Source organism: Alexandromys fortis, unplaced genomic scaffold (genome assembly GCF_014885135.2).
Source record: "Alexandromys fortis isolate MF-2015 unplaced genomic scaffold, M_Fortis_MF-2015_v1.1 scaffold_8_9099976_23576923, whole genome shotgun sequence".
NCBI lineage: Eukaryota > Metazoa > Chordata > Mammalia > Rodentia > Cricetidae > Alexandromys > Alexandromys fortis.
The window spans coordinates 6,651,945-6,673,689 of NW_026067899.1; the positions used below are offsets into that span (position 1 = coordinate 6,651,945).

The following is a 21,745-nucleotide window of genomic DNA, read 5'->3' on the forward strand; positions in this document are numbered from 1 at the left end:
GGAAGATAGACAAAATGGCAGATACATTAGAGTTATTTATATCTAATAATGACATATGTAAAAAGGTGACCAGCGTTTTCATAATTCCCCTCCTTTCTACTCTGAGCTTGGGTTTAAAAGCAGGAACATATGTAAAGAGCTCTTGGCTCGAGACATGCTATGTTGTTCCATAGCCTCACTAAGCCGTGGTTAAATCATTTCGAGCCTAAAACTATGATAAAAGTGCAAAACACTCACTACGTTTGTACCACAGATCTGTGTTCGTTTCATTGATCAAACAAGAAACGCAAAATCTTTAAGAATGCATGATGCTGAGATCCACAAAGAGAATATATGAGACGTTCTCATAATCTTAAGAACAAATCAGTAATTTATTGATTGATAGGCTTATCGTTTATAACAATAGTACGAAATTTGTAAACATTTAAAATTTCACAGCTGGAAGTGCTGTGCAACACTGTCTGGCATGAAAACACCGCAGAGGTGTGGACCCTAGGATTAGGTGTCATCCAAGCCAAAGGTGAGAAGGGACTGATTCGTCCACTTCCAGCTCTTTCATCTAAGGTACAATAGTCACACATTGAAAGTTTACCTTGGATTTACCAGGATGGCTTCCCATTCCCAGCACTCCTTCCTCTGCCTCCCAAGTGCCAGGGTTACAAATGTACACCACCACATCCTGAGCTTTACATGTCACAAAATTAAAAGCAAAGCAAACAAAGGAAGCAGGACCACACGCTTATTCACAACCACACGGAAGAAAAACGATCCTCCGGGGGGGAAATGGGACAGTGGTCAGAGAGGGTCTAGCTCCAAGGAAAGGGGTGCCCTTAAGGTAGACAGAGTTCTTTCAGGTCAGCAAATGTCTCCTGAACTGAAGCTAACCTCGAGAGTTTCATATTAAAAGCCAGTGCAGACAGTATGCTACACCGCGCCATTCTGGCTTAAATGTACTTTGTACTATGCCATTTAAAAGATAAAACCTGTTGCTAAGTAAACCGGAGTGCAGAATTCGCCCTCTCAGTTGATGGTCACTCATCATGCAGCATGCCTGCCTTTGCTCCTGCCTCCATCTCTTTACTGCAAACATCTCTTGGCCTCCATTCTCAACAGGCGGTGGCTGCAGCCTCGGCGGCATCCAGAGACTTCAGTGGGATAGGAGGGTTAGGAGAACTTCTGGAGAGTTCTTCAGAAGCTTCCAAGTTAAGCTCCAAGAGTGCCAAGGAGTGGAGGAACCGGAGGAAAAAAAGGAGACAGAGAGAGCACATGGAGGGGAACCACAGAACCGAGGGGGACAGGTTTCCCAAGTCGGAATCCGAAGACAGCGTCAAGCGAAGGAGCTTCCTGTTCTCCCTGGATGGGAACCGGCTGACGGGCGAGAAGAAGCTGTGCTCCCCCCACCAGGTACCGAGGTCTGAGAAGCAGTCTCAAACCAGTGCATAGTTTTGTTTGGTAGATCTTTATGGTGTTTCCTTTGAGTGACAGGGTGCTGGCATCATCCAGTTATGTAAATTTATATCATCGGTTGTCTTAAAAAGGGTATTTTAAAAATTAGGTCAGGCAATACTTTAAGATAATTGTCTTTGAACATTTCACAATTTTGATAGCTTTATTTATTTATTTATTTATTTATTTATTTATTTATTTATTTGGCACAGTCTGTCTCTCACCCGTTTCATTGGGATTGTATTGGAAGCTTCTGTTCAGTTTTCCCATTTTAAGAATGGATAAACCTGGCTTTTTTTTTTTTTATGAAGCTTCTGCTTTGATTATAGGAGGTTATATTATAACGTATATATGAATTCTGGGAAGGAATGCCTCCTGATTTGCCTGTTTTCTTTAGTGTGAAAACTCTACTTAGACGTCTCTATTACCATGGTATGTACATACAAGGGAAGAATTACAATGTAGCCTCTCTTGAAGAGGGACACCAAAGTCAGTTAATTAGGGGTGGGAATTAAGGCCAGCTATCCAATTCACAGTGCCAGTGTTAGCATCATTGCTTTTTTGTTTTTATGTCAAAGACAATAAAATAGTTTCTACTTTTTTTTTTTTTTTAACTTAAACTAGGTCTGTTTAATACAAACAGCGAACACTACTGGAAACCACAATAAGTACCATTCTGGTTTGAGGCTTATTTTATCTGTTTGAACATTGTGTCCTATAAATTTCAAACGTTCCCAATTACATTAAATTTACTCAAAAATTATACCCTAACGTCAATGCTAAACAATCCATTTAAAGCAAAAACAAACAAACAAAAAAAAAAAAAAACCCTGTAAATCAACCAAAGAGTATGACGGCCCTTAATTAAGGAACAATACTTTAATGAAATTAAGTGTGCCAATCATAAAATTTTACAAAAAGAGTGGCAACCACAAATTTTGCTTCGATATAGCACTTAGTTATTTTCCTGTTTTGATTTTGTTTTCTTTTAGGCAGAATTTCACGATATTGCCAGGTCTATCCTTGAACTCACAACTTTAGCCTTGAATTCATTATTTTAAAGAGCTATGCAAACATTATATAAGAATCTCATGTAATTAAGGAAAAGTAAAAATTGATAATGCTAATGAAAAAAACTAAAAAATGCTGAGTAGTTTCAATTATTTATGAAAGCACATGCATATTATTGACATTTGCATGACAATTGTATGTCTTTTGAAAACGGGATTATTTCCCTTCTTGCCTAAAACTTTCTATATTAGGTCCTTCAAGCAGTAAGTATTTATTAAGCACTGTTTTGGCTTCTTTTCCAGTAGCCAGTTGCTGTGGTAAAATACTCTAACAAAAATAATGTAAGTGAGAATGGGTTTATTCTGGCTTATTGTTCCAGGTTATGTATGGTCCATCCTTGCAAGGAAGTTAAACGGTCAGGAGCTCGAGAGAGCTAGTCCCTGGCTGCAGAGTCAGGAAAGAGAGCCATGATTCGTACGCTCGTCATCCACTCTTTTTTTCCTTCCATCTAAGATCCAGCCCATGAATGGTGGCTCTCATGCTTACTATTGGTATTCTCACCTCAATTAACCCAATTAAGATAATCCTCTACACTCAATACAGAGGTCCATTCCCTGAGGTGATCGAGAGTCTATTAATTTGAGAATTAGCATTAATCATCACAATTATCATTGATGTAACAGAAAGAGCTCTAGATGTTGAAAATACCTTAATGAAAGATTAGATCCCATTCACTGATATAATGGAGCTTTATTCTAAAGGTTGAGTCAGTGGTCATATCAGACAGGTCATAGTATTTGGTGTGGTGATGAATACTGTGGGAGCAAGAGCCACATGATTGGAAATAAAATTTTAAATCAGATGGTTTGAAGGTGACATTCTCAGATTTGGAGGGGTCATGGGAAGGAACTACACAATGATGCTTCCTTCCAGGTCCAATGGAAGGGAAGCTTCAAAATCTTTATGTGACAATATGTCCACAACCCTCAGAGAGCAACGAAGCTTGGGTGACTGGTGCCGAGGGAACCCCAGAGAGGCAGTGGCAGAGGGGAGGTAGCTGTTAGTTGATACGTTAACACTAAAAGCAAAAGCAGCATGCACATTTGAACAATTCATTTTGTGTTTGTAGATAGATGGATAAAGATGACAGATTTTGGTGGAGTAGGTGGATAGACAGCTGGACTGATGAACACTGAATCTACAAACCCAACTCAAAAGAGAAGGCATCCATACAAGGCTCAAGCAGAACTAGCTGGAAACTCTTTACAGTGATAGCTTTGTAGGCATCAAAGGTTTTGTCTTATAGAAATGAGAATAAAGGCAGCAGGGGCAGCAAGCATAAGTGGACTGGGCATACTCTTCAAAACAATATTGCTCCTGAAAAGGTCAAAGCAGAGGGAGCATAAATTATGGGCACCCTATCCTTCTCTACTGGGTGAATTGAAATGATATTTTACATTTATTGCATTATTTACTTTTATAAACATAATACGTAGTCATTGTGCAACATTAAAAATTCATTCAAAGTATATAATGGAAACTCCTGTCTCTCAGGATTTTGACTATGGTGTTTGGTCACACTGGGACCATTTATTTTTAAACCAGAGGCTTATAGCTATAACCAAATATAGTTGCAGGTATATTTAAGTTGTGCTGTGGCTCAGATGAGATTTTCAACCAATAGTCTTTCAACATAGTCTACTCAAACACCTGTTAATTCCCTGGGTCTTCATCATTGTTCTCAGCCCACATTGGGTTTAGATCCTATCTTCAGGGTTGATTCAATACTTACACTTTCCCTTTATTATTGAAATTAAGAAAATATCCACATGTTTCTTCTTAGAACAGAAGGAAATAAAATAAAGCCAACACCCGTAATTTTTTTTTTTCTGATGGGCACGAGGCATAGAATGGCCCTTGAGCTCAGCAGAGAAGCTCTTTCTCCAGAGTAGAGCTTGCCACAGCTGCGGGTATTCCCTTAACTCTGCCACATCTTCAAGGGTGTTATTTTTGGTTTATTTTCTCTGAATACTATTTTTGTAATCTCCTTTTTTTTCGGGCTCTGTTGTCTTGAAAGCTGTGCCCACACCCATTATTATACTTTCCAAAGAGTGAAAAGAAGTTTCACACAAACTCAAAGATCTGGAACGCCTCTGGAAAACACCCCGACAGAAAAGCAAGCCAATTAACAGCATGCTCAGATATGTTATCGTGGTAAAAACATGCCACATATGCCCAAGCCGTGTAACATAAGCAGATTTTCACTTTCCGGAGATAGTTTTAAAACACAGGTAGAGTAAGATGATTACACCTTACCATCCTAGAAATTAATGTAAGATGTACTAGAGTAAAATGTAAGTTTATGCTTCTCTGAGTATAGAGATCCACCTGGGTTTGGCATCAGATTGAATGTGGGTTAAAAATCCAACTTATTAGACTCACACCTGCCATGTCTTTTCTCTGTCTCTCTGTCTCTCTCTGTCTCTGTCTCTCTGTCTCTGTCTCTCTCTCTCTGTCTCTCTGTCTCTGTCTCTCTGTCTCTGTCTCTGTCTCTCTCTCTCTCTCTCTCTCTCTCTCTCTCTCTCTCTCTCTCTCTCTCTCTCTCTCTCTGTGTGTGTGTGTGTGTGTTTGTGTGTGTGGCAAACACCAGAGACTGAGTGTAGTTTATACAGATCTGTATGTTGGTGTATTGTCTGGAGACTGGAGTATGGCATTGAGTTCATCGTGGTTTCTGAGAGAGCCTTGTGGGTGAAAGCACAAAGGGCCTCATACAGAAGAGATAAGAGGGGACCAAACCCTGTGATAGGTAACTCAGAAAAGCAGTAATTCATTCTCAAGGGCTCCATCTCGGAACACTGCCCCATTATGGAATAATTGTGTTTCCTGCAAATGAATGCTTGGTACATATGTTTAAATGTACTGAGTCAGAATTCCAAATTTAATTTCCTGAAAAGGCACATTTTCAAAATACAAAGTGATGCGTGTGTGAAGTTTCAAAATACTCATTCTCTTATAGCCAATATTTATTATGTAAGTTGGATGCGAGATTATTCTTGCCCGCATTCTTTATTAAAAGGGAAGACACAGCGTTTGAGTTCTTGGAAAAGGAGTCAGTCTAACCCCTGCCTAGCAGCACTGGAGGCACACTCTCATTGGAACTGCATGCTGCTGAGACACAATACAGTTTACACACACCCCACATCTGCTATGTCCTATAGAGAACCTACCCAAGAAAAGACACACGTCAGAAGGAAAAGTACCTTTCCAGAATTCCAAAGGACAAAGTCAGTCATCTGGGAAAATTTATAAAAATAAAGCTAAAAATGGGACCCAAGAGAATCAGTCTTGGCTAATTAGGCAAAGAAATATTTAAAATATTCTGAATCTGATTTTCTTGTGTTTTCTCTTCTAAGATTATATTTGTTTTTATGCTGGAGAAGAAAAGGGGAGGGCAAGCTAGTTGCTGCCAGTGTGTGTTTAGCATATTAACATATGCGTATATTAGTTTCTTCTGTTTGAATTTGATTTGTTTTCTAGACAGAATCTTGCTATGTAACACAGACTAACCTAAAATTGTCCATCCTCCAGCCTCAGCTTCAGTGCTAGTACAATAAGTGTGAGCTTCTATGCTCCACACCTGGCTACATGTGTATTCATGTGCAGGAAGTGTGTGTATGTGTGTGTGGTGTGTGTGTGTGTGTGTGTGTGTGTGTGTGTGTGTAATTACAGTGGTTATGAAGAAAGGTGGGGCAGGGAATAAGAGCAAGAAAGGAAGCAAAAATAAATAGCATTATTAATGGTCAGGAGAGCAAGCAATATTCCATTGCCTGCCCAGGGGTATTTTTTTTTTAAAAAAACAAACAAACAATCACCACACTAAGGTCATTCCTGAGCTATCAATGCAGTTTAAAAGTTCACTCAGAGAGTCAAAGAAGAAACCAAGTTATATCCCATTTTCTGCAATTAGAGAGCAACTTACCAGTTTATTTGTAAATGTATATGATAGCATATGATAAATGTCGTTGTGGCCTGGGCACATAGCCCAGCAGTGTATGCTTGTCTAGCCAATAGTGAGCGAGGCAGAGGGTGCATTGCCCAGCACAACAAGTAAGAAAAAAAATCAAGAAAGCCATGGCATCTTCATTTTCATTTACCTAGCTCTCTTTACTGTAAGTAACATGATGTCACAAGAACAACCTTCTTTGATGCAGTCATATTATATCCCTTAGTTCTTTAAGCCAGTGTTAAATTTTTAGTAGGAAGGCTACCACAGAGAGCATTAAAATCCTCTTACATTTGCTGTGACACACGCGCCCTCAGATCAAGTGAACAACGGGTCACCCTGTTGGAAAATGTTAAAAAATGTGGAAGGCAGGTTCTGTGACCCGACTCTCACCATCAGATAAAGATAAGCCCTGAGACCTTCCTGGTAGAAGCCGGAAGGGAATAAAGACACAATGATCCCTTTGCTAATACTGTAGTTATCCAGGTGTTTTGATGTAAGTACCTTTAGAATTTGGTATAAGTATTTAGAATCTGAACTAACACTCTCACTTGAGCCTTTTTTCCCCCCCTCCAAGTTGAAGGCCCTTCCTATCACAGCACTGAGAAGGGGCAGCTGCCTCCTGCTTAGATCTCCCCACTTCACCCACCGTATTGTGAGAGTGCACTCCATCTCACAGCGCGAGAATGAAGCGTAGATGGAAACACGCATGCATTTAGGCAATCATGAGTCAGGACTCTTGGAGTGGTGTGCTTTATAATTAAGTGTGCACTGACTGTTCACTATGGTCTTCCAAACAAAAGGGACAGCCATGAGTGAATTCCATTACCTGTACTTAAGAACAAGCTGACGCCAACCTAAAAGCAAGTGGTTTCTGCCATCTTAAGATCTTTTATTAAACAATTATGTCCCACCCTGCCCCTGTCCCCCGATCTCTTCCTTCCTTCCTTTCTCCTCAGTCTCTCTTGAGCATCCGTGGCTCCCTGTTTTCCCCAAGACGCAATAGCAAAACGAGCATTTTCAGCTTCAGAGGTCGGGCGAAGGACGTGGGGTCTGAGAATGACTTTGCCGATGAAGAACACAGCACATTTGAAGATAGTGAGAGCCGGAGAGACTCACTGTTTGTGCCGCACAGACCTGGAGAGCGACGCAACAGTAACGTTAGTCAGGCCAGTATGTCATCCAGGATGGTGCCAGGGCTTCCAGCAAATGGGAAGATGCACAGCACTGTGGATTGCAATGGTGTGGTTTCCTTGGTGGGTGGACCATCAGCTCTTACGTCACCTACTGGACAACTTCTGCCAGAGGCGATAATACATAAACCAGCTACTACTGATTCTTTACTTCAATTTGAAAAAAAAAAAAAAAATACAGGCCCCGGGCAGTTGAGCCTGTTCTGGGATCCTACTTCCTCCAAATGAAAGTGCTTAAAAATATCATGTGATTAAGTGAATAAAAAACCCAAAACAAAACAAAATAAGAAAGCCATTTGACTTGTGTGGAGCTATTAGGTTTTTTTTTTAGGTTAACAGTACTCAAAATGTAGAGTCTGAAACAAAACACCAATCTGCAACTACAGTAGATTTAGCGCAAATACAAAATAATTAGCACTTTCATAATCAGATCTTCATTATTAACTTTTCCCTTAAATTATGTGATCATCCCTCACCTCATATCCTGACATGTTTGTATTCTCAAAATTAAATATTGTAATGGTTGATGTACTGACAATGGACAGTTTTGTAGAACTGTCAATATTATAGTTCCATCTGAAAGATTATTCCAAAATAAAATTGGTGATTATAGAATGGCAAATGGCCAAAAAGAAATCTCAGGAAAGCACACACATTTCATTGTACATCTGTGTTTGTGCATGGAAAAAATGGCCCATATTTGTCAATATAGCCTCAACGAAAATAACCCAGCCTTGAGACTATATAATAATATTTAGCTTTGTGGAAAGATTGACCTATTCCTTGCTGCTATAAGTTGAAAAATAATTTGTATTTGAATGAAAACTATTTACAGCATGCTTATAAAAAAAGTTTCTGCCCCGAACTTTGTCATGCTCAAATGCTTGTGTGGAACAAATTGCTTTATACAATTGCATCCAGCCAGTGAACTCTTGTCAAAGGACCTGTGGTCTTTTCAAATAATGTGCTTATAGAATATAATGATCTACTCAGTGTCATATTATTACTTGAGATTGCTGCCTTAAAAAGCTTGCATGAAGCATGACTTTCCAGAGAGATGCTATACATTCTTATGGTATCCTTGGAGAAGGGTGGTTTGAGCCATCAGTATTTGGTTTGCAGGGCACCACCACTGAAACGGAAGTCAGGAAGAGAAGGCTCAGTTCTTACCAGATTTCAATGGAAATGTTGGAAGACTCTTCTGGAAGACAGAGAGCCATGAGCATAGCCAGCATCCTGACCAACACCATGGAGGGTGAGATCCACAGTGACTGCTATAAACACCTCTTCTTTTTGCAGACCTTTTAAGGGCTTCCCACACCTAGAATTGAGCTACAGATATACTTACGTGAAAGAAAACATCTTTTATATTGGTTATAAAAATGGAGATTGACTTATTCCTCTTTCATTTAGATCCTTACCTTGCCTGCAGAGCGGCATTCCCAAACTTGTTACCATATCATTGAGGTCTTGCTCTAATGTTACATTAGGTAACAGAGTAAACCCTTTCTCCTTCAGCCTGTACGCCTCAATGATGTTAGGGTAAGAGAGTGACAGCAATGAGTTGGGCAAAGCCAAGCCCGTTTTCCATTCAAACGAGGTCCCTAAAACGTGCTTCCTCCACCAGCCATATTCACAAATATAAGGTTACTCTAAAGTACACCTTACACAAATGTTTGGTGATTTCATTCATTGTTTAACATTCCCACAAAATTACTTTTAAAAGTTCAATTTGATAGTGATATTGTTGCACTTTTTATTCAGTTATTAGTTATTTTGAAGTAGAATATTGAATTCAAAGTACTTTTTGTATTTAAAAGGAGAAAGAAGATCAATACCAGTATGCTATTTAATGGACATTTTATGAAATAAGTAATAAGATTGTTTTCTATACAGTCTGTTAATCCCAGTAACATGAACTTGTATGCCCAAAAATAAGCATCAGTTTTATCATGCCATTTACTATGCATTAGAATTAATTTTTACTGCTATTTACTACTTTTCTTCTTTATTACTCACCAGAACTTGAAGAATCTAGACAGAAGTGTCCGCCATGCTGGTATAGATTTGCCAATGTGTTTTTGATCTGGGACTGCTGCAATGCATGGCTAAAAGTGAAGCACCTTGTGAATTTAATTGTGATGGATCCATTTGTTGATCTCGCCATAACAATTTGCATTGTATTAAATACTCTGTTTATGGCCATGGAGCACTATCCCATGACTGACCAGTTCAGCAGTGTGTTGACTGTGGGAAACCTGGTAAGTCCTGTAGGGGAGGGAGCAATGGAACATGGAAAAATACCCCCCACCCTGTGCTGTTCCAAATTGAAAACGGTATCTTCCTTCTTCACAAGAAGAGATATCTAAAGGAATCTTACACACACCTCAGATAGGATCTGAATTGCAACTTGTGTTGGGGCTGACTATGTAGGGCAACAGCCATGGTGTCCTAGAGTTGCAAAGTGCTCACACTTTAGAGGATCACGTATGGGGAAACTCGCAAGGTTTGCACGGACAAGGGCTTTACAGAAGGGCTTTACCATGTGCATTGGAAGAATGGCCAAAGAGTCGATTTCTATTTTTAAAGGGCACAGCTGTTTAGAAGTGAATCAGTTCATGGTAAATAGCTTTTGTGGTAATCGTCCAATAGAAAAACTAGTGGGTAAAATGAATTTGTAGGGCTTTCAGTACATGAAGGTAGCCAATCATAGGGAAGATTACACTTAGGGATATTTTCCCTGCTTCTTAAGACTTTAAAACTAGCACGACTTAACCTGTTCTTCCTAGAATATGCCTAGAACTTGGTGGTGACAACATTGACTCATCTATTTCAGGATGACTCATAGCCCTCAAAAGCATTTTGGCAGCCTGTAACGTATCTTAAACATCAGCCTTAAGCCTTTGACCCATGAGTAACTCAGTAGAGAGCTCATTGCCAATTATAAAGTATGAATAAATATTCTGATATTTAATCATCAGTAGGCAAATCCCTGGTCACCTTGTATTCCTGTGAAGGCTGCTACGGCCTTGCAAGGCTCCCTAGATGGACCTGACTGGGACAGTGAGGGACTAAAGACAAGACAAATAGATACAACAGACACAGATTAGCTGGGATTAGGTAGGGTGGGCTCCCTGCTAGAGAAATTTCAGTCCCTGGAAACTCATTGTGTTTATTATATAGAGTTGGGCAGGGAGGTGGGATAATTGCATATTGCTTAACAAGGAAGCAGGGTTATTACATACAGATAAACAAGAAGGCTTGATTATTATGGACAGCTGAATCAAGGAGGCAGGTTTCTGTATGTCCATACATGGACCACTCACTGCCAGGAAGAAGGATTTGCCATTTTTTTTCCCATGGGTCTGTGCTCAGGGTGGCTCATGTCAACAACCCACATTCACTCAGGACCTCATACACTTAGGCTTCCTTTGCTTTCCACAGACGTCCTTGAACTAAAACCACCCAAAAACTTAAAATATTTTTATCTATTTGACTTTAGTTAACTTCCTCTTTAAAACATTCAATACTGGTCAAATTTTGGAAAGCTGCACAGAAGGAGATTTGGATCATTTAAAGAGGCTCGTTTTCACTGGACATTTTTTGCATCCATCTTCAGGGAAATGGTTTGCAATCTGGTTCATTAAGGTCCTAAACTTGGCCTATGTATGAAATTATTTAGTACTATTGTCATGCTGCTATCAGTGCCTTTCAGAGGACCCACGCGATCTTGGACACATCTTGGACACATTCTAAGCATCAAAGCACATACGATAGCAAACCCTGTGCAGCTTGAGAAGCCCCAAGCCCATTTCAGGAATAAAACCCCTAAGTACCAGTTCTACATTCCCTCAGAGTACCTGAGCTCACGTGTTTTGCTTCCTTCTGAGTAACTGACGACTCTACCCTTGTCCTAGCAAGCGAGCCTCATGGCACACCTGGAGTGAATTGTGCACCATCACAACTAAGCTTCTATTCTAACGCAGAATTGAGCAAAAATGCACTTGTGTTTTAGCCATCCTTTTCATTCAGTTGGGCTGAACCTGACTTTGTTTCTGTATACAGGTGTACATTTCCCTCTAAAACCATAAAACACAGACATGAATGATAATTATACCATCTGTAACCTCTGTGCTACATAAGTTTTTTTATTTAACCATTTGCATTGAGACATAAGTTTGCTCTTACATTTGAACGCATCAAATTTCATACTCATTAATAACTGTACTATATAAAAGACAGTAAGAGAATGCTAGTATCTTCTTTTTCTTCCAATGAACCCTCAATACCTAATATCCAGAAATGCTTCCCAAATGCGGTGTGGGATAAGTGATTTCTTACTGTAGCTGCTGGGACATACATACTTTGTAACCAGAGCACATAGATGTCTTCCAAGGACTCATAAACGGATGTGGATGTGCTTGACTTGAGAAGGCCTAATGCTGATTACATGATTCTTTCTGATCAAAGGGTGCTACAATCAGGGCTTTAAATGGAAGGGCTCTCCAATTGTGACTATTGAGTGTACTCTATGAATCAATCTTTCTTGCTTTAAGGCAGACAGGATATTATTCTCATCAGTTTTGCATTAGAATTCCCAAATCCTTAGGGATAGAAAGTCCCTAATAAGTATTACACCTTCAAAATAGGATGATCGAAGTAGACAAGGTAGCGTACATTGAAAATCCTAGGTCAGCATGGTCGACGTAAGATCCTGGCTCAAAAGAAAAGAGAGAGAAGGAGAGAAGGAGAGAGGGAGAGACATGAAAGGGGACATCCCAAGGGTCTTGGTAATTAAGAAGTACTTTAGAAGTGAAGCCTTGAACCACGTGAGTCTCATCAGTGAAAAGGCTAACTTACTGTAAGTGAAATACTTAATCCACAAAAATGTTATGTTCATTCTCCCTTCCTTCTGGTTCTACACCATCCTCACCCTCTCTTCCCTGGAGTTTCTGTTTGATAGTTGAGATTACATAGGGCATTCATCAACACCTTCCTTTTACCGTCTCCAGCATGCTTGGCGATGGGGAGGGAGTTGCTTCATTGGATGGGAAAGGTGAAGGACCGGACCTTGCGTAGGGTGAGGGTGCAGCTAAGGATGAAGGAGCTGGTCTTGCAAGTAGGTTCATACATGGTCTGAATCTCTCAGTTCTAGAGTAGCTCACAGGTTTAATCGAGAAAAGTATATATTTCATTTTGAGTTCCAGTCCAAAGATTTCATGTTGGGCATGTTTCTGAAACAGTTACTTCTGATTTAACCAGCCTGGGAAGGAATAGGTGTGGCCATTTGGAAACATGGCAGTCCTGCGTTGTCATACAGGTGGAGAAATTGATCCTACCACAAAGAGGGGGAAAAATGCTGGGAAGACAATGGCATAAATATGCCTATAAGTCACCCCATTCTCTCTGCTGTTTGACTCAGGAGAACGTCCACCTTTTCCTTCAACTTTGACACCTACAGTGCTATGATGCTGTTTTCTTACTGATGATTTCCTTGATAATGCCAATCACTTCATCCCTGACACTTTCCGGGACCTCTGTTACTGGTTGTTGAACTCCTTATATTATTTATGATTTTTTTCACTCAATATTTTTACATCTCAGCAACTTTAGGGATGATACATTCTGCAGCATGAACCTTATTCCATTCTGTGTGCCTAGCTGTCATAGGCCATTGATCAAGAATTGCTGTAAGCACTGTGTGGTCACGGCTGAATGGCCACCTTTCCCACAGTTTATCAGAAGGGCTGCCAGCCACACTTCAATTTTGTGATACCTTTAACAGTCCCAGAGACAGAGCCACAGGGACATAACTTTTCCTTTATTTCCCATATCTACTTGATATGACAATATATTATTTCTTCTCTCAGGCTATTTATCTTTTACCCTTAAAACCTTTAAAATATTTCTGGTACTAATGCCTGTTATTTCCTGTATAGTCATCCTCAGTCCCATCAGAAAAGCCTCGACACAGACTCACACACAAGTCACGCAGTGGCTTATCTATTTCAACATTTCTCCGTTCACTGTTTTCTGCATCCACATCTAGAGGCTTCTCACTTCTCAGTTAATATTCTTCCCAGTTCCCCTGGCTCCTCTCTGTCTTCTAACATGGCATTGAGCCCGCAGTAAGCACTTTCTTATACTCTAAGCTGTGGTTTTACCATCTGGTGTGAGTTTCTCAGTGGCAGACCCTGGATCGCATTTGGTTTTGTGTCTCCCACTGCGTCTATATTGGAGTTGCTCAATAAACAAATGGCTGGTTGTTCCTACTCCCAGAGAGGCTGCTTCAGGCGTCAGGTTTTGGTAGGAATCACACACACTTTAGAGTCAACAGACAGCATGACCTGACTAGAACTGTCAGTGGAAATGCATAGTATAATCTCTGGAAAAGTACAGGGCTCCGAGCCTTGTTTTTTATTATTGAAATGGGCGTAATGGTACCCATTCGTGAGGTTGCTGTGTAGGTCAAATGAGGTAATGTGGAAGAGTCTAGCATTGTACCTAGCATCTAGCACGGACTAGCTGAACAGCTTCCTTCCTCCCACATGTATGTCATTAACCTCTTGAACCTTTCATTGAAGTCTTGACGGAAAATATTTCTGCTCCCATCCCTTACATTTTCCCCAGGATACTGGGAAGTAGGGGAAATTGAACAAGTGAGGACCATTTGGGGAACTTTCCAGAATGTAGATGGAAATTGATGTTTGATGGCCTTCCGGTGTTGATGCTGTTGTACATGAAAGCACAGAATGACAGAGTTTGGGAAGCAGGATAATCAGACAGCAAAGCACATGCTGATGGCTTCAAGTCTGAGTCTCAGCACAAGAGTTCATTAGCTCTAAATTATACATTATAGGTGATAGATGGTTATATTTTGTTGGGAGTTCATTAAAATTCACTCATTTATATAAATGTTGATTTCAATATACTAGTCTATTGTTGCTTAAATAATTATGCAGTGACTTATATATGAAACCATAAAAGTGTAAGACAAATTAAAAACAAAAGAACAGCAAAGGGTTATGGGACCTTCTGTTTTAACTTTGATCAAGGAGTCCACCTTTTTTGCAGTCTGTTTCCAAAGTACATAAACCTTACATCACTTCCCTGTTGATTGGGTGGATTCAATTTGAGTATCTGGAGACCTACAAACCTCTGTCAAGTTTCTCTCTGGTACTCCATATTTTCACAGTAGGCGGTTTTCTTTTTTCCCCCAGTCATTTTAAAATTTAAGCTAGTATAGGGATCCTAGAAACCAGAGATAGAGAGTCTATGTACACATTGCATTGCGTTAGAGAATCTCTTCCTTGCCAACTTACCTGACTAAAACCACAGGAAAATACAACAGCATTAGCAGTGCTTTGGGGACCACCCCTGGAAAAATTGAAGGGGAGATGCCTGTAATTTTGAAATGAAAATGCACATTCAAATATCCTTAAGGAGAATTTTCATCGTGGCATTGCATTTTGGGTGAACATCTGACTTTGGGATATCCATTTGCCAGCTGCAGGAAGCTAGTCATCTCAGCGGACATGAAAGGATTCGTTTTGATTTTTTGTAGGAAGAGATACTGAGAACCATTTAGCTAAAGAGTTTTTAGCTTGTTTTAATGCATTTATATCATCAGGGTGCCTATTTTAAAAAATATCTGTTTCTGTTTCGGAAAGTTTTACAAAAATCAAATCTGTATGAATTAGAACTGATTTTTAAGTTCACCAAGGGAGCACTATTTGTAAGGGAGAGAGAGAGAGAGAGAGAGAGAGAGAGAGAGAGAGAGAGAGAGAGAGAGGAAGAAGAAAAAATTCCCATGGTGAACTATTGTGTAAAATGAAAACATTATTTTTCAAAATGTGTTCCACCTTGCTCACAATACATTTTCCTTCTATATGTGTGAACACATGACTAACAGCAGTTAAGGTATGTTGTTTTGGAATTGATATTTCCTTTTAAAACATTTACACAATTTAAAATGAGATATTGGTTGCATTTATGCTTTTATAAAAATGAGTCTGTGTTCTTTTTCAAAGGTATGCTGGTTTAAGACACTAAGTGTTTCTCATAAATTTATTTTGACAGAGATTCTTGTGGATAAAGGGAACTTCGACGTTGCCATCATAAAGCAGAGCCTTTACCTATACAGAATTAGGATAACGATTTTAAAAGATTTTGGCAATAATAATTTCATAGCCCTTTATGCCCTTATGTTCTTATTGCCTGTGGTTTCAAGTTTGAAATCAGTGCTTAATGTGTTTTGTTTTATTTTTTTTTCTATTGTCAAGCACACATTTTTTTTTGGAGCCGCTCACCATATTACTCTTAATTATTCATGTGCAATACTGAGGGTATTCTCCTGCTTGCTTCAATTAAAACTATTAATCCATTAACTTTAATTCTGAGGCAGGGAGCCAGAGACCATTATTACAAAACGATTGTGGAAGACGCTCTTTAGTTTCAAGAATGTTCATAGAATGCGGAAACCAAATGCTACCCCTTCAAGGAAACTACAAAGTTTAGAAGTAAAATGTATATATTTACCAATTTCAAGTAATTTTTAGCCGCCTCCAACAATGTGTGGATTTCTTTCCAATAATGCATTTTGTAGCATTACAGAAAGTCAGCGAGCTGCTGTGTGGAAGCTGAATGGGCCCAGTGACAATAATGCCACAACTATTACCCAGTGTGAGACTGAAAATGCGCACAGCGAAAGACCTTAAAGTTTGCTTTCCCTAGAAACCCGGCTGATTCGTTAAATATGACAAATCTCTTTAGCACAATGCTGGCTTGTGGGACAGATTCTAAGGCAGTATTGATTTGTTTGATTTAAACGTCAGACGTTTGTATTTGGTCCGACTTAATGCTCTTTGTCATTCCCGCAGCTCAGCGCCCATGATTCACCCACGCTCAGCACCGCTCTCTGTCTCTCTCCAGGTCTTCACTGGGATCTTCACAGCCGAGATGGTTCTGAAAATCATTGCCATGGACCCCTATTACTATTTCCAAGAGGGCTGGAATATTTTTGACGGAATTATTGTTAGCCTGAGTTTGATGGAGCTTGGCCTGGCAAATGTGGAGGGGTTGTCCGTGCTTCGGTCTTTCAGACTGGTACCTCCCTGTTGTTCACGTCGCATCTCTCATTAGCATAGGACTTACTTTTAAGTGTCTGTTTATGTAATGATCATAGTGTTTAAAATAGTGTTTTTAATTACACCAAGTCGATATCCTCAGAAAATGTACAAACATGACCTTTGAAGAGAAGTATAACTTATTTTCTAAAAATGATAAAAAAAAACAATTGAAATACTCGACAATTCGACATGTAGGAGACCCACATGTTACAAACATATATGTTCTTTCTAAATCAGTTTTATATTCTGAAATTGTTTTCACTTCATATTTGCAATGTAAAGAAAGAAAAAGGGAAAAGAAGACAAATAAAAATGTTAAACCCCAATTAATAATGCCGAGTTTTTAACCAAGCCCACTCATATTAGAGGAACACTCCTCTAAAGCGTGTGGCAAGCCAGGAATATTGGCACCTATAGCTAATCCCAGCACTCGGAAGCTGGAGGCAGACATCCTAGTTCAGAGTTACCCTCAGATATACCGTAAGTTTGAGGCCAGCCTGGACTACATGAGACGGTCTCCAAAATCAAGACAAAACAAAACAAATTCAACACATACAAAAATGTTTGATGCATTTGGTGTTTTAAACAATGATATCATGAATGGTTTTGAATTACGGCAAAAATATTTACTAAAAGTACATATGTTTTTGTTGGAAATTAAGTACATATATGCTATATATATAATATATACACATAATATGTATTTCAAATTGAACAAAGCTTTTAAAAGTCAAATTAGCTTATTTCACACCTATTTTAAGATACAGAAAATTTAATTCATGCTTTCAGCATTCCTTCTCATTTTCTATAATAGAATCTGAGGTGACAGTTGATGTTTTAACAGTGTCTGTGTAATTAAAGGAGTAATATTTTTCATAGGTATACCTTTCAACAAATATGAAATGAAAATTATATAGAAAATTGCACTTAAATGATATGATTTGATTTGTTATCCTAATATTATTATCAGTTTTGGTTTGGATCTATGTTATGTTTGACTCCCAAAATAATAACCTGGCTTCCAAATGTACTCAATTTCATATTATTTTATTACAGCTCCGAGTCTTCAAGTTGGCAAAATCCTGGCCAACACTGAATATGCTCATCAAGATCATTGGCAACTCGGTGGGCGCCCTGGGCAACCTGACCCTGGTGTTGGCCATCATTGTCTTCATCTTCGCCGTGGTCGGCATGCAGCTGTTTGGAAAGAGCTACAAGGAGTGCGTCTGCAAGATCAACGAGGATTGCATACTTCCGCGCTGGCACATGAACGACTTCTTCCACTCCTTCCTGATCGTGTTCCGGGTGCTGTGTGGAGAGTGGATAGAGACCATGTGGGACTGCATGGAGGTCGCCGGCCAGACCATGTGTCTTATTGTGTTCATGTTGGTCATGGTGATTGGCAACCTCGTGGTACGTATGGATTGCAGATGTTCATAAATAAGAATTGAGTTTGTGCTGGGGGTAAAACGGTGGCTTAAGCTGTAAACTCATCTCTGATTTTAACGCCAGTGGCTGAGAGTCAAAGCCCCCTACAAGCAGCCGTTGAAGGAACACATTATTTAAATTCTCTGGATTCGGAGCCCCTGTCTGTGACAGTGGAGTAAAGCTGACCTGCTGTGGAGGAAATGAGGGTGGGAGGTGCATTTAATGCCTGCTAAGATCAGTAAATACTGCCTTTACCTTTTTTCTTCTTGTCAAAAGATGTGTTTTCTTACAAAGACTAACTGTATCCTGATATTATTTTGATATGATAATCTCTTTGAACCCTACAAATACAATTACTTTATACTGAAATGACTTTTTACAGGCTCATAATTCAGATTTCTTTCTTTAAAGGTGTAAGTTAGACCCAAATTCTAAGGCCAAATTTTAATGAAATAAAGAATTGTACTTTAGCTGTGGTTTATAATTACTATAGGGCATAAAATGTGTTCTTATGTGAATTTGCTTTATGAAAAAAATGACTTATTGTAGTTTGAATAATTACACACACGCATATATATATATATATATATAGAGAGAGAGAGAGAGAGAGAGAGAGAGAGAGAGACAGAAACAAACACAAACGGATGATAGATGTCAGATAGATGACAGATGATAGAGAGATAGATAGATGATAGGTAGATAGATAGATAGATAGATAGATAGATAGATAGATAGATGATAGATAGAGATGGACGATACAGAGCAAATTTAAAATACTTCCAGCCATTGCTTGGACTCTAGAAGAGCAGAGACCACTGTCTTCAGTTATGTCCCCACTGACTCACCTAGCTTTAAATATATTTGCGGTCACATAAATGGCCCCAGTTAGCCGCAGTAGAGAAAAGGAATGGATTTGAAGGCAAGAGAGAGATTTGCACAGAGAAGGGCAGTGGAGGGTGGCAGCTGGGAGTGATCAGTGTGTGTTGTGCACATGCATGAAATTGCCCAAGAACAAAATACTTAAATTCCTGAATCATATGCAAATATTAAGATTGTCTAAAAAGTCACACTAGGCCTTCCCTTTGAAGGGAACATTTCTAAAGAATGATCTGGGGATACATGTACTTTTTCTTAAAGTAGTAAATTGGAGAGCCCTAGATTCTGAACAAAATATTATGTATAGCTAGAAAACTGGGAAACCTGCTTTACTTTTGCCTCCTGCAGTGTGAAGGAACTCAGTAATTACACTTTAAGCCAAAAATAGTCCTGTAAATAAATTTCCTTTTGTGTCAGACATCCTGAGCTATCCCTGTATTATCCCCAGATCCCTAGGTATTCTCTGCTGTGAGCCACGAAAAAACTCGACAAAAACCGAAGAGAGAAGGGATTTACATTATATGAGTCTGGCTAACCCCTAGAACATTTTAGAATTTTCTCCACCTTCTATGCTATTTGGACACATAAAAATTTAAAGCATATTTGAGGGGAAGTAGGTTAGCCCTTATTCAAATTGCTTTATCTGCTATTACAGTCTATAGTCACCGAACCAAAAGAATCTGTTTCTGCTCGTTGTTGTTTTGTTATTTTGTTGTTGGTTTTTTTTTTTTTTACAAACCAGCAGATTATTAAATTTGTTACATGGACACATGAAACTAGACATTCCGTAGACAACAAACTGGTAAGAGAAAGTTACATAATGAGAAATGAAAAAATATTTTTTTTCTCATGATAAGAGCCACTGTAAGTGCGATTCTGTCTTTTCACTGGTGAGTCTGGGTAGATGTGATTGAATTCTATTTTTCCCCCTGCTATTCTTGGTGGAGAAGCGTGCCCAAGTTACCAGTGTCCTGTTAGTTATCACAGGCAGGAGTTATCATGCTCTTCAAATGGTGTTTGATTTTAATGTGGAGCCTGCATCCAAAAGGATTTGTGAAACCCGCTGAAGCAAAGACCTGGGCTCCCTGTCCACTAAATTATCCCTAGGCATGTTTCAGTATTCACATGGAACTTCTACTGTTTCTCCGTTCAGGTTCTGAACCTCTTTCTGGCCTTACTGTTGAGCTCCTTTAGCTCAGACAACCTCGCTGCTACTGATGACGATAACGAGATGAACAACCTCCAGATCGCAGTGGGAAGGATGCAGAAGGGCATTGATTATGTGAACAATAAGATACGGGAGTGCTTCCGCAAAGCCTTCTTCAGGAAGCCCAAAGTTATAGAGATCCACGAAGGCAACAAAATAGACAGCTGCATGTCCAATAACACCGGCAACGAGATAAGCAAGGAGCTTAACTACCTCAAGGATGGCAACGGAACCACCAGTGGCGTAGGTACCGGAAGCAGTGTTGAAAAGTACGTAATCGACGAAAATGACTACATGTCATTCATAAACAACCCAAGTCTCACTGTGACCGTGCCCATTGCCGTGGGAGAGTCTGACTTTGAAAATTTAAATACGGAAGAATTCAGCAGTGAGTCGGAACTAGAAGAAAGCAAGGAGGTATGTGTACTTCTCAGTCCAGGTTGCACCGCTGGCAGAACCCGTGAGTGGTATGGCTTCTCTGAAGTGTTTTGAGGCGCTTTATTAAGGGTTCTTAATGAGCTGGGTGTGTAGCTCAAGGGTAGAATGCTTAACAGGCAGGAGGTCTTCTAGTACCCAACACCACCTGCAAAACAGCTGAATGTTGTATTGGTAATGTTGGAACATCATGAGAAATTGGTAAATTCGTTTAATTATAGCTTTCCAAGGGAAATCACCATTTGAGCAATTAAAATGTTCGCTTTTCTTGATGGCTTGAAAGCCCAATTTAAAGTGTAACCCTGAAAAAAAAAGAGATACTACTTAACACTTTTGTCCTTTTAGGAATATCAACGAACTCTATTTTAACCGTGGTCATGCTATCACTGTGAAAGTTTTACGTAGTCTTTACTCCCCTTTGAGTATTTCATTTACCGTAATAGAGAACATTATCTAGGCAAGTATTTTGTTTATGAAGAAGGTACAAGCAGCACTGATTTTTTTTTCCCTGCTAAAGATGAGCAAACCTATAACATTTTCGATATTAACTTGAAACTACTAAGGATTATAGAGAAACTGCAGATGGAAAATTTATTTTCAGGTTCATAGTTGTTAGAATGAAAAAAAGAAAAATTTCTTATGTTCTACAATTTGAACTCTCCTGACAATAGTGACATTGGTTCAATTAAAATTTTTTTTATTATTTATTTATGGCCTTTGGACTTAACAGCTGGAAGTTAATCTAGCACAGATGGAGTTATAAGAGATATGCTTTAGCTTGAGGCTGTAGCATCTTCACCATAGGAATCAGACGAGTGATGTTTGATTTTCTGAATTCTCTTGGAACTTTTGAAAACCAAGATAATTGCTCTAAAATCCTTATAGAACGTTTATAGCATTACAACCTAGTGTCCCTATTTATTTCATATTTTAAGTATTTCTGGAAAACTAAGAAAGGTAGCAAACTAAGTGAGGTAGCAGCATTCATCTTCAGAGTTACACTCAAGAGTATGTGTAG

General features: G+C 39.2%; 1 protein-coding gene across 2 annotated transcripts in view; it reads left to right on the top strand.

The window, feature by feature from the left end:
• Nucleotides 1-21,745, top strand: part of Scn3a (sodium voltage-gated channel alpha subunit 3) — a 74,849-nt gene that overhangs the window by 20,134 nt on the left and 32,970 nt on the right. For both annotated transcript variants that reach the window (XM_050123761.1, XM_050123767.1), the window contains exons 10-16: nt 1,114-1,404; nt 7,420-7,620; nt 8,776-8,908; nt 9,676-9,914; nt 16,585-16,758; nt 17,838-18,194; nt 20,239-20,709. In XM_050123761.1, coding sequence (XP_049979718.1) covers nt 1,114-1,404; nt 7,420-7,620; nt 8,776-8,908; nt 9,676-9,914; nt 16,585-16,758; nt 17,838-18,194; nt 20,239-20,709 — 1,866 coding nt within the window. The remainder of the gene's footprint in view (nt 1-1,113; nt 1,405-7,419; nt 7,621-8,775; nt 8,909-9,675; nt 9,915-16,584; nt 16,759-17,837; nt 18,195-20,238; nt 20,710-21,745) is intronic.